The sequence below is a fragment of the Eulemur rufifrons genome, chromosome 7 (assembly GCF_041146395.1).
Source record: "Eulemur rufifrons isolate Redbay chromosome 7, OSU_ERuf_1, whole genome shotgun sequence".
In the NCBI taxonomy this organism is placed as follows: Eukaryota; Metazoa; Chordata; class Mammalia; order Primates; family Lemuridae; genus Eulemur; species Eulemur rufifrons.
The window spans coordinates 157,251,728-157,265,382 of NC_090989.1; the positions used below are offsets into that span (position 1 = coordinate 157,251,728).

The window sequence follows — 13,655 nt, forward strand, 5'->3', positions numbered from 1 at the left end:
ACATTTACAGTTCTAGAAGTCTGATTTAGTTCACTTTTATATCTCCCGTTGTGCTCATTATGATCCAATTTTTCTTTAAGACCTTCAGCATATTTATCATAACTTTTAAAATCCTTTTCTGGTGATTCTCTAATCTCTGCGAGTTCTTGGTCTATGTACAAAGACTGACTTTTCTCCTGATTAAAGGTCACACACAGTCCCCTGCTTCTTCATCACATGTGTAGAAATTTCTGATTGGGACTATACACTATGACTGTTAGTTACACAGTTAAGTGTATAAATTTTGTCTTCTTTTAATGAGTACTGAAGTTTGTCTGGGCCAACAGTTCAGTTTGTAGAGTAGCTTGATCGTTTTGAAGTTTTTTTTCCCTTTCTCTTTTAAATCAATTTTCAGGTACAATTTACATAGCAAAAATGCACTTATATTAGGCATATAGTTCTGTGAGTTTTGAGAAACATGTACACTGATGTAATCCTACTACAATCAAGATATAGTAATTTCCACCGCCCCCAAAATTTCTTTCAAGTCCCTTTGCAATTAATTCCACCTCTACCACCCCAAGGCAACCATTAATCTGCTTTCTGTCACTACAGATTTCCATTTTCTAGAATTGCATACAAAAGAAGTTATACAGTATGTGTTCTTTTTATCTGGCTTCTTTTGCTCAGTATGTTCAGCCATGTTGTTGCATGTGTCAGTAATTTATTCCTCTTTCTTGCTGACATTTATTCCATTGTACGGACACACCACAATTTGTTTATTCATTCATCTATTCATGAACATTTGGGTTGTTTCTAGTTTGGGGCAATTATGAAGTTGCTAAGAACATTCATGCAAAAGTTCTTTTGTGGCCATATGTTTTTTCTTGGGTAAATCTCCAGGGGAGAAACTGCTGAGTTGTATGGTACATGTAATTTTCTTTATAAGAAACTTTCAAACAATTTTCCAAAGTGGTTGTACCATTTTGCATTTCCACCACAATGTAAAACAGTTCCAAAATTCATATTCTCTTCTACTCTTGGTATTGTTAGTCAGTCTTTTTAATTTTAGTTGCTCTTGTGGATACATATTGGTGTCTCATCATTATTTTAATTTGCATTTCCCTGATGACTAATGATATTGAGCATCTTTTCATGTGCTTAGTGGTCACTGTATATCTCCTTTGGAGAAATGTCTAATCAGTTCCTTTGCCTATTTTAAAACTGCCTTGTCTTTTTTCAGAGTTATAAGAATTCTTTATATATTCTGGTTATAAGCCCTTGGTCAGATAGTCATACTGTAAATATTTTCTCCCGTTCTGTGGCTTGCCTTTTTATTAACAGTATGTTTTGAAGAGCAGACATTCTTAATTTAGGTGAAGTCCAATTTATCATTATTATTTTTAATGGCTCAAGCTTTTTGTGTCCTAAGAAATCTTTGCCTATTCCAAGGTTACAAAGATTTGCTCTTATGTTTTTTTCTAGAAGTGCTGCTACAGTTTTCATTTCTACATGTAGATCTGTGATCTATTTCTAGTCAATTTTTGTGTAAGGTATCAAGGCTTGTTTTTAAGCTTTGTATTCTTTTCTCTAGAGCTAGGTAAGACCTAATCTTTGGGCATGATTCTTTTGAGGTGTCAACTGAATGCCCCAGGCGTTCAACAAGGTCTCTTCTTTTTATCTGGAAAGACCTCAAATGTCTCCCAAAACAGTTCTGCTTACAGTTCCCCAGCAGCTGTTTTTCAATGTGCTCCCTGAGTTGCACCCTATGCAACACAGATTTGTTCATAAAAAGTCTCCAGGAGACCCCTAAGCAGAGGTCTAGAGCTTTTTCTCTACATAGCTCTTTTTTCTCCATATTGTCCCCTGCATAGTCCAACTGCTTTGGCTTCCTCAACTTTGTCTGCTCAACTCAGCAAGACTGCTGGGCTCTGTTGGGCTCTTCCTCACTGCTCTGAGATCTGAAAATTGCCTCCAGGCAGAATGTGAGTGGGAAAACCATAGGGCTCACCTCATTATTTCTTTTCCCTCAGGGATCACTATTCTGAGCTGCCTGTTGTCCAATGTCTACAAACAGTTATTTCATATATATGGGCCTATTTTCTGGTTGCATATAGAAGAAAGGCAAGTTCTATACCAGTTACTCCTTCATGGGCAAAAGCCTACCCATCCACTTTTGCCCAGGCTCAAGTGTTAAATTTATCCACATAGGAAAGATACATCTGGCTTCATTGACAAGCCCTATAGATTCCAATCTCAAAATGAAAAGCCTTCGCTTTTTCCCAGTCCCCCATCTACCATGTCTACTAAAAAGATTGCAGCAAGGCTCTCAGTGAAAAACCAAGCAGGTCAGGGACAGTAGGAACCAAACGATGCTGAAGACCTTCACACGCAGAGGAGACGGGACCCAGAGAGGTTAGAGAAGCAGCCTGTGTCAGGCAGCACATGTGCACGTTGCACACGGCAGGCAGGAGGGCAGAATGGCAGGAGGTGGAAAGCCCCAGCGCTGGAGTAAGACCCACTGGCTCTGAATCACAATTTGCCACTCAGTGGGCGCTGCAGCCTTAGACGAATCAACTTCTCAGTGTCTATTTCCCTAGGTGCAAAATAGGATAAATGAGCACTCATCTTACAGGACTAATAATGAGGAGCACATGAGTTAACATATGTAAAGCACTTACAGGCCTTGGCACATAATGAGCACTTTACAAATGTGACTCAGCATTGTCACCAGATAGTTACCAGATCAAAAACTGGCCAAAACACCTTCACTCTGTATGTGTGACTCCAACCTCCCAACTAGGGGAGGCTTTACAAGGAACACTGAAAACAGTGTTTTTACATTGTCTCAAAACATCTTCCTCTAAATCAGTTATCAATTACAAAAGGAAAAGTTGTAACTTCACGGTGGGGAGAGATGGAAGAACCACCTTACTCAAGTCATCAAAGAGAACTTCATCAACACTGGGATACACAAACACCACGTGCCTCAGGTTATGATGCACTGAGGAGGCCACAACATCACTGATGCAGCATCCCTGCTAAAAATACATAACCTGAATGTAATCGGGAGAACATATCAGACAAACCCAATCTGGGGCATTCTACAGAATCACTGGCCTGTACTCTTCAAAAGTGTCCAGGCAAAGAAAGACAAAGAAAGGCCAAGGAACTATTCCAGACTAAAAGAGATGTGACAACTAAATGCAAAGTGTGACCCTGAACCATGAAAAAATAGCTATGACAGCATTCAGGCAATTGTTGAAATGTGAATATGGACTCTGGATGGATAACAATATAGCAATGTTAAATTTCCCAAGTTTTGATCATCATACTTCGGTTATAGAAAAGAACACCTGCGTCCTTAAAAAACGCATGCTAAAGTATTTAGTAGTTGGAAAAGAAAAAGATCTCAGTCTCTTCCGGCCTCCCAAGAACAAATTGGGACCAGGGTACTTCCCCAGAGTATCCCCATGTACCCGCACAGGCCAGCACACCCCGCGAGGCAGCCCAGACCCCAGCACAGAAAGGGGCAGAGCCAAGCAGAGGCCTGCTCTGGACAGCACTGACTAGAGGTCCTACAAGCTTCAAAGGAGAAAAGCATGGGCTAGGTTCCTGGTCCAGGGTCACACTTTGCATTTAGTTGCCACATCTCTTTTTAGTCTGCTGGGGCTTTGCCACTGGGGCTTCTGAGGCAGCGGAGTAGATTCCAAGCCTGCCATTTCCACTGTCGCCCCCACCCTCGGTCTGGCTCTGGAGTGAACAGGGATCCAGAAGCACGAGAGACCGGAGATGTGGGGTGTGTGCTGGGGTCCTACAGACACAGTACGAACAGACTTAAGCGTTTTTTCTGCATACCCCAAATGCATTTCTCCTTCTTCCCCACCTAGCTACATCCTATCCATCTTACAAGAAACTTTCCTTAATGACCTACTCTGCATATGACTTTGTCAACAAGAAAATCAAGAAAAAGCACCAAAGCTCTTGATGCCTATCAATGGTTGGTGATAGAAAAAGCCACAAATACCTGGCACTAAGTCTTTAAGTTTTAAAGCCAAGGAAAACACTGGATGAGCATCCCCTGCCTTTCCCCACGTCCTCCAGGGCCCCTTCCTGGTGCCACCCCACCCCAGGGGCGCACCATGAAGGCCTACCCTTGGTGACGCTGAGCTCACCAGCTCCTGCCTCCTCCTCCCCAAAGTGGCTTGAGTGGAACTTGCTGAGAGCACAAAATGCCCTCTCGAATGAAGAGGATATTCTCAGCCAAACGAAACAGCAGGAAGAACGTGTCTGGTGATAAGACAGGATTGCAGTAAGTGAGAAGTCTTTCAGAGGCACAAAAGTGACTTCCACAATCCTGCTGTGGGAGGTATAGGATTTCTAGAAGGTACTGACAACTGGAGTTCTTGTCGGAGATGTTCTGTAGCCAAGCCCAACTCTACCAAAGCCTGGGACCATGCTCCGAGTGGGCGACAGGGGTTCCCAGGACTTGCCCAGCCTGTCATTACTCTGTGCCCACACCCGACAGCTGTACAAAATCGAGGCTGGAATAAATTCCTACAGATAGAAGCTCTCCACTTTCTCTACATCTATGTGGAATGTGGCAGACAGTCAATAAAAGCTCCTTAACAATAAGGGACTGCTTCATTTATTACCAAAAAGCAAGGTCTCCAGAGCCAAAGAGCCTCGCTCTACCACTTGGTGGCTGTGTGACCTTGGGTGGGTTATTTAACCTGCGACTCAATTTCCTTGTCTATAAAATGGAGGCGTGAGGATTACGTGCCTGGCACTGAGCAAGCGCAGCTCATTTGCCCACATCGTCACCACCAGCAATCTCCAAAGGCACTGCCAGGAGGACAGGGGCTGGGAGGTTACCGGGCCCCCATTTCTTCTCCAGCAGCCCAAAAGATACACAGTATATGTTCCACAGTATATGTTCTGACCACATTCGATCTAAAAACTGCTTTAAAAGAAAGGTTCTCAAAGAAATAACCCAAGTGGAGCATAAGGTAAATGCAGACCCTGACTTGACACCCTGCCATCTAATTCACCCTCCTGTTTACGTGCACCTGTTAAAGAGCTGGGCAGTGAATCCTCCGCATACACCACCTCTTTCCTAGGGTCCTCTGCTCCCACGCCCCCCAGCCCGATTCCCTCCTCCACAGACCTTTGCTCTCAGCACTCCCTCCGTGTTGAGAGCCCCTCATACCTCCTTCACCTTCGGCCTTGTGCTCAGGATACTTCCCCAACTCTCCAGGCAGAATCCCTCCTCCCTCCTCTCAAGTCTGGTCAACTTGTACAACCCTCTTCACACTGCACTGGAATTACCTGCCAGCCCACCTACAGCCTGCTCTGGCTGTGAGCCCCTCCACGACGGGGACTGGGTCTCAGCTTTTCTTCGTCAAGGGAGCATCCAGTACCACGCTTGGCACCCAAGTACTTAATAAATACTAATAGTCCACGGTTCTTATACTTTGGGAACAACATACTGACATTCTAATCTGTTCTTCTAGAGCTGATAAGAGTTTCCACAAACTGAACAGATGCAGTGCTTCTCAAAAAGGGGTGTTTTTTCCCCCCAGGAGACATTTGGCAATGCCTGGAGACATTTTTGGTTGTCACAATGAGGGGTGCTACTGGCATCTAGCGGGCAGAGTCCAGGGATGCTGCTAAGCACCTTATAATGCACAGGACAGCCCCATGCAACAAAGAATTATCTTGTCCAAAATGCCAATAGTGCCAAATTTTAAAACCCTGGATTAGATGGGTAGCTTTCTTAGCGGTGGAGTAATGTAAAAGAGACTTGCCAGCTACTTCCATGCATACATGAGGAAAAGAATAATTCTTAAGGGTAACTCTTAAGATTAACGACTTTCCCTATAGTCATTCAGCAGCAGGGAAACAAATGCTGTGAAAATCAGCAGGTAACCTGAAACCACCCAGGGCCTTGGAAATCCTTTCCTTCCCAGTTAGTAAATGGACCCCTGTACTCACCTCCTCTGCTGCAGGGTGGAGGGGTGGGGGGTGTGCCTCTGCCTCAGATACTAGATCTTAGCCCTGGGGTAGGATCCTCTGCACCGCTAAGGAAAACCTTCATAAAAGCCCAGGCCAGAAAAGCAAATGTAAGATGTAACTCATATATGCATGAAATGATTGGTAAGTCACTTCAAATTTGTACTTTTAGTGCTATCAACAGCCATAAAATGATAATACTTTGGACATAAAAATAATTATTAAGAAAGAAAATCAGAATTGTTCAGATAGAAAAAAAATGAAGTAGCCACAGATAGAGTGATCACAAAGCACACCTGTGTGGAAAGAGGGATGAAGGAAGGCAGACAGGGACAGAGGAAGTGGCTAGGAGTGCTCGGAGTCTGAGGGACCCAGCTGACATTTCAGCTCTGCACCTAGGAACCAGGAGACCTTGTGCAAGGCACTTCACCTGCTCATTGTGCTTGTTTATAAAATGAAAATAACCCCTTCCTTACAGGGTTCCTGTGAGTTTATCAAGCGCTGAGCACAAGAGCCGGCACACCAGAGACTCAGGAAAGAGCAGGCTGCAGGGAAGAAGCTGGCCCTCGTGGCCAGCCCCACCACCTACCGCCAAGGCACTTGGGGCGAAATAAAGCCAGTGACTCAATGCAGGCTCATCACCTGGAAGTGGGGCAGCCCCAGTCCACTCACGGCCCTCTCAAAGCCCACGTGGGGCTCTACAGGTGAAAACACAAGAAAAAGCTGGGTGAAGGAAGGAGATTATTATGACTACTAAAGCCAACTGTTTTCAGGACATGCTAATTTGGAATTCGCATTCACTGTGATGGCTGGGTTAAAGTGTTTTACTCTTATGCACCCTATGAAGAGGTCTAAAGGTAAAGACATTATACAAACAAGAAAGAAAGGGAGACGATTAACCTAATTCAGAAAATGAGTTCCTTAAGCACCTGTGAAATGTTCTTCAACTGAACTCATGAATGCAAATACTGTAGTAATAAGGATGAAGACATCACCCCTCACCCACACCCAAGGAGGGCCTAATACGTGCCTGACACTGATCCAGCTTCCTTACAGCATTCTTTCTAAGCTCCACAGCCCCAGAAAAGAGAAATTATTATTCATGTTGTACTGGGGAGGAAACTGAATCTTTGAGAAATGCGGAAGTTGTGCAGGGCACTGCATGGCAGAGGCAGAAATGGAAGCCTGCTCAGACCAAATCCAGAACCAGGGATCCTGCTATTTTTAACCACCCGTAAAACTCCTTCATCACACCGTCAACTTCATGCAAATATACTAATTGCAAATGATTTTAAACAGATGATCAAAGCAACAGAAGCTTGACAGGCCCCTATAGGGAAACCTTGGCCAACAGAGCTATTTAAAGTTTAAAAAATGCATTTGATGAAATTATTTTACAACTTAGATTGTCCTCAAATTCAGACAACTTCTTGTCCCGATTTTATTCTAAATTAATGAAGTCACAGGATAAATAAAGTAGTAAATCACCATTATGAATAAATGCTACCAAATTAATTGGTATTTAGAAAACCTGAAACTTTCTAAAAGTCAAGACTCTGAATGCTAACATTGGCACACTACTTTCCCCCTTGGGCACCATCCCAGCCTGGAATGGAAAAGGGATGTTCTTCCCTCACCTGGGCTGGCATTCCAGAAGGACAGGACACTGACATTGAGCATGTGTTGGGTGCAGAGACTCATGGGCTCTAGCTGCGATTCAGCCACCACTGTTTCTTTATTTTACCAGGAGGAGATACTGGGTGAAAGCTTACTGGGGAGCAGGGTATTCACATGATCTCAAAGTATTGCCAACATAGAGATCATTTATGAATTGCTAAAGGGAAGACATACCTCTATAAGGGAGAGGTTAGGAGGTCTTCCACCCTCCACCAAGTAATTAACATTATTACTAATAGTGGGACAGCCTGATGTCACCTGCCTCCTGGTGAAATGTAATATGGAACACACAGTGCTGCTTATAGAGTGGGTTCTTGCCATAAAAAAAGGTTACCCGAATCTAATAACTCCTCCAGACCAAATTCAGGAAACGGGTCAGTGCAACAATTTAACATCACAAAGAAACACCAGACAACTCCAGAATATGGGATACTCTACAAGACAAGCAGTCAGGCCTCTTCAAAGTCAGTACCATTAAAAAAAAAAAGTGTGCATGTACAGACGCATGTATAGATGAAGATTCTTCTAGAAGTAAAAGTGACTGAAAAATAGAACCAAACACACTGTGTGCACTTTGACTGGATCTTAATTTTTAAAAACTCCAGCCATAACAGACTTGTGAAATTTGGGGAAATATGATTATACACTGGATGTGAGATATTATGAAGTTATTAATTCTCCTAGGTGTGATGATGAAATTGTGGTTATGTGGCAGATTGTCCTTATTTAGCTGAAGTATTTAGAGGTAAAGTGTCATGCTGGTTACAACATACCTTCAAATGGCTCAGCCAAAAAAAACCATAAAGAGATAAAGCAAATATGATAAATGAGAAAGCGGCTGAATCTAGGTAGAGGGCAGACAGGTGTTCACTGTACTATTTTTCTTTTCTATGTTTGACATATTTTAAGATAAAAACTGGGGTGGAGTGGGGAGAGATGACTGTAGGAAAGGTTGTGCCAACACAAGTCTGTCTGCACAGGGCAAACAGGGAGGCCAGTCCACCATGAGAGAAAACACCAGGGACTCTTACTTGACATTAAGATATCAAAGCTCGGTGGACTGGTTTGTGATTTTACTTGGGCCACAGGAAAAAAGCTATCACTTGTCAATGCCAGCAGTGTTTTTGTCAACACCGACACATTTCTCCCAGCTGGCTAGTCCCCATGTCTGTAACACGAAAACAGGCAGGCAGATTTATCCAAGCTCTCAAAATACTTGTTTTGTTAAAAACCAATTCTGTCTGCACTTCAGCCCAGAACCCTGACTGTGCACGGTGAAGGCGGCTTGAGTTTGCTTTGCGCTCGCACGTCCTGAGAGTAAACACTCCCAAATGCCAACACACACACTGGCCACTACTGACCTTTGGCTGATAGCGGGGCGACTACCCTGCACTGGAACAGCTTGCTGAACTCCAGGACTGGTCAGCTCTGTTCTGTTGCGACTCTAGTCTGAGCGACTTCATCAAGTCACAGACTATAGACAGAGCCACCAAAACACGAGCAACTGCTCTGCAGACAGATCATGACAAAGTGCCCTCGTATAAAGCATTTCACCCAGTGGCTTTCAGTGACATTCCAGAAAACCTTAAGTGGTAAGTATCTTTATAAACTTGCCCCTGAGTCTGTTCAGCTTTTGTTACATGCAGAGGGCACCTTAGCTGGAGCCTTTGGAAAGCCCACCAACTTAACAAGGCAATGCTGACACTGTCACGTGCCTGCGGATGGTGACCTGTAATGGTATGTTCATGTAGCTTGAAGAATGGGCTACATATATGACCTGGCACCCACACTCTCAACTGCCTGGACCGAGACAGTCTGTAAACTCACACAATGAGGCAAAAAGCCCATCAAAGCCCCAGAATGAGAAATCCTTGTAAGAAATCCTCCCCAGAGACATTAATACATGTGAGAAATCTTCCTCCAGGAAAAAAACCACCCAGGGAAAAAACACAGCAATTTGTAAGTGGAGAAAAACGTTATTTTCTGGGTAGAGAAATAAACATAAAGACAGTGGTCTGAGGATTCACTGGAATCAGGGATGTGAAGTGAGGAAAGTTACCTCACAGCTTGTCCTAGAGAACGGAGCCGGAGCCGGAGCCGGTCCAACAGGAAAACTGAACAGTGCCTGTCCCCAGAACTAGGCGAGCATCCTAGAAGGGAGGCGCTGAGCTGACTGCCTCCGTGGGGGGCAGAGGGGCGTGAAAGTACTTGGAAGGGAAAAGACTAAGACCTCAAAGAGGATAGGGGCTTAGTTTACAATGCTTAGACAAGACTGATTGGCATTTAAAATATGCTCAAAGACGATAACAGAACTGAAGAAAGATGGCGTGGCCTGATCTTAATGCACCATGATGTCCCTCCCTCAAGGGCTGCAAGGTGGACACTCTTATCATGGGAGCCTGGCTTTAGAGATTCCCCTCCTGGCAGCCCCGCCAGACTGACAAAGCAGACTCTGTGACTAGGAAGACTAAAAGCCCAGGACAAAGCCAATGAACTCACAGATGTACTTCCCGACACTGCCTCCACCCCTTTCCTTTTCCCCCGGCAAAGTCGATTCCAAGTGTAAAGCAGCCCCTTAGGGACTGGCTCCTCTTCCCAGCAGTTCAAGAAGGAAAAGCACCACAGTTCTATTTCAACAGGACCAAGGGATCTGAGAGATAAGAAAGCCAATTCCCTTCCTGGGTCCTAGTCGGTGGGATCCTTCTTGTCCAGCTGCGTCTGCCTCTAGGTAGCGGGATGAGGTTCTCACTCTCATTTCCATTTCGGTGCCCAGGGAAGACACAGCTTTCCAACTCGTCCCTCCATCACTCCTACCCACATCATCCCAGGACCTACCAGCCATTTCCACAAGCTCCCTCCATGTCAAGCCTCTGAGCAAGAGTCTACTTTCTAGTCCACAGAAAGTACCAACCTCAGTGGGATTTGCACATGTGCTCACACTGAAGACTAAGGAACGAAGTGTGTCCCTGAAGACTCCACTCTGAACACATTCGACCGGCAGACTTCCCAGCTGCAAGCAACTCTGCCCTGTCATAATCACATTTCCCTCTCTGAATCACAAGTGTCAAACCCCAAGGGATAAGCCAGGCCATCGGCATCAATCAAACCCATGAAAACAGCCAGAGCTAGGGTTAGATTAGGGAACAAAATAAAAATTAGCCTATAGTTCCTTTAGAGAGAAAGGAAGGCAGGCTGGAGGAAAGAGAAGTGGGAGGAGTGTGAAGACCCACTCACATGTCTTTTGAAAACACAAACGATACAGTAAATGCACCCAAGTCAGCAGCTGATTTTGGCTAAGTTGTCACAAATCATTACTGCGGGAACAAGTGGGTATTTGTTCAGCAGAGCAAACAGCAAGGCAAGTAGGGACTAAAAAGGAAAGAAGTGGTAAACATATACAGTTGGACACTTGTAAGGCTTATCAGGGCCAGGCAACCAGAAGAAAGTGGTGTCCAAGATCAGAGCCTCTCCAGGGTTCCCTAAAGCCTGGGAGAATTCACCCAAAGAAACCCTCCTGTTATAAACAAGCAAGGCAGCCACTCCAGCCTTGGACCCTACAAGACATGTGCACACAACTGCAGGATCCCTCCCTGGTACCAAGGAGCATACTTTCTGCAGAAACTTCCCACTCTGCCCATGTGGGGAAGTTTGAGAACAAGTCATTTTTTGAATTAATGTCTCTGTACAAATAGGTATGATGTTTTCTTCCCCCTAAAATGCAATCACAGGGGCACTCCTAGACCTATGTGCCCAATAAAGCTGCTTCTTACTTTAATAAGGGGAAGGATGTACTCTAAGAAAAGCACAACTTCCCACCCTACAGCACACATGACAACAGGGTGGAACTTCTAGTTTTCCAGAATAGCCATCTGGGGCTTCCTTCTTCATCACAGACTCCTAAGGAAGGGCCCCTGGTGACTTAGCACACGGATTCTGAGACCTCCTTCCCTATTCAGCCACTAGGTTGTCCAAGTTTCATGGAAAAGAAGGAAACTTAAAATATAAATGATAAAAGTGGGTTGGGAAGGAAACAGCCAGGTGAAGCCTGAGATGCGACTTAATTAGGAAGGCTTGGGACAGAGATGAAACAGGTGGGCCTGTTGTGGAAGAAAGGAGAGGAAGGAAGATATCTGGGGGAGAGGGCAGTCTAGGTGGGTCTTGCCCTGACCAGAGAAAAAATAAAGCTCAGGGACAAAGACCATGAAGTGGGAGGTGGGGAACAGTGGTACTGGGAAACGGAAGGTATGTCCCTAACACTCCAGGTATTGACAGGGATGCAAGGGTAGTAGGGTTTAAATGAGAACGAGATGGAAAATCCTTGAAGAATGAAGGTGCATAAAAGAGCTCAGCATCAGACGGGGGATTTAGGGATGTAGGTTCAAAGCAAGGAGAGGCTAAAAAGAGCCTTTGAAATGGGACAGAGAGGAAGATGCCACCCTTGGGGTCACGACTCCAGGCTGGGAAGTGGGGAAACCTTAGTTCGAGATGGCAACATGGCAGGAGGGCCAGTTTCAGGTGGGCATCTCTGAAGAGAGACATGTAAGGTGGAGAGGGGCTGGATCACTCTTGGCTAGAGGCTACAGCGATAAGGAGAGAGGCTCAGGACTCGGGGTCCCGGACTACCCTCTAGTCTGTAATGTCCAGCATGAGCTCGCGAGGGAAGAAGGCATCCCCGCCAAAGGACCCGGGTCCTCAGGCCTGAACTCTTCGGACAGGAGGAGCCCCGAGGCGGGGCTGGGGCCGGGCCCGGGGCTGAGCGCGCAGGGCCTCAGGAGGGGCAGGGGTCCCAGACTCACGCATCAACGTGCTGAAGGCCACAACGCCGAGCAACCCCTGCAGGAAGATGCCGAAACTGTGCATTAGCGCGCCGCTCTCGCAGCGGCCCGCCCCGGACGCGACTGTGGAGGGCGGCCCGCCCGGCAGTCCGCGGCTCGCGTTCCCGGCGGGGCCCTGCATGGCGGGCCTGGCGGGAGGAGCGCGAGGCGCCGCAGCCCGCCCGGCCTCGCTGCCTGCCAGGGCCGCGCCACCCAGCTCGGAGCCGGGAGCCCAAGCCCGGAGCCGGTACCTCCGCCCGGCGGCCGACTCACCGCCGCGCGTAACCCGACGTCTGAGATAGCAGCGCCTGATTGGCCCGATCCGGCGTGGGGGCGGGCCTCTGACGCTCCGGCTCTCCCCGAGGGGCGGGGCTCCCGCCCAGGCTACGGGGCGGGGTCGTGGGTCCCCGCCCGCAGGTAGACCGACCAGGTGAGTCGGGTTGCGCACGCGGGACTGAGGGCCCAGGGCCCAGGGCCCAGGAGCTCCAGGTCCTGAGGCGAAAGCAGGGACGGTCTGTGATTTAATTTTTTCCCTCTAAGATAAATCCTTTACCCTGGACAATTTGTGTGTTTTTTTTTTTTTTTTTTTTTTTTTTTGAGACAGAGTCTCACTCTGTTGCCCAGGCTAGAGTGAGTGCCGTGGCGTCAGCCTAGCTCACAGCAACCTCAGACTCCTGAGCTCAAGGGATCCTCTTGTCTCAGCCTCCCGAGTAGCTGGGACTACAGGCATGCACCACCATGCCCGGCTAATTTTTTCTATATATATTTTTAGCTGTCCATATAGTTTCTTTCTATTTTTAGTAGAGATGGGGTCTCGCTCTTGCTCAGGCTGGTCTCGAACTCCTGAGCTCAAACGATCCGCCCACCTCGGCCTCCCAGAGTGCTAGGATTACAGGCGTGAGCCACCGCGCCCGGCCTTGGACAATTTGTTAATACACCTGGATTCCACCCTCAGGGGTTCCGATTCAGTAGTTCAGCAACGGGGCCCAATAGTCTGCAGCCTGGATTATTCCGAAGCAGGTGGTTAAGGAAAACAAAGACTGTACACACGCGTCCTCCCTCCAACTCAGGCATTTGAGTCCTTCTCCTACTCCCCTGGCCAAATGCTTTTCAAGGCCTCAAGTCCCCCCCCCCCGCCCCCCCGCCCCGTAAACATAATTTAAATGGTCACTT

The 13,655-nt window shown here is 46.6% G+C and overlaps 1 protein-coding gene across 1 annotated transcript in view; it reads right to left on the minus strand.

Annotated features, from left to right (window-relative positions):
• Positions 1–12,739, minus strand: part of STIMATE (STIM activating enhancer) — a 56,665-nt gene extending 43,926 nt beyond the window's left edge. The window contains exon 1 of the mRNA XM_069475879.1: positions 12,465–12,739. Coding sequence (XP_069331980.1) covers positions 12,465–12,624 — 160 coding nt within the window. The 5' untranslated portion in view covers positions 12,625–12,739. The remainder of the gene's footprint in view (positions 1–12,464) is intronic.
• Between the last annotated feature and the right edge of the window lie 916 nt (positions 12,740–13,655).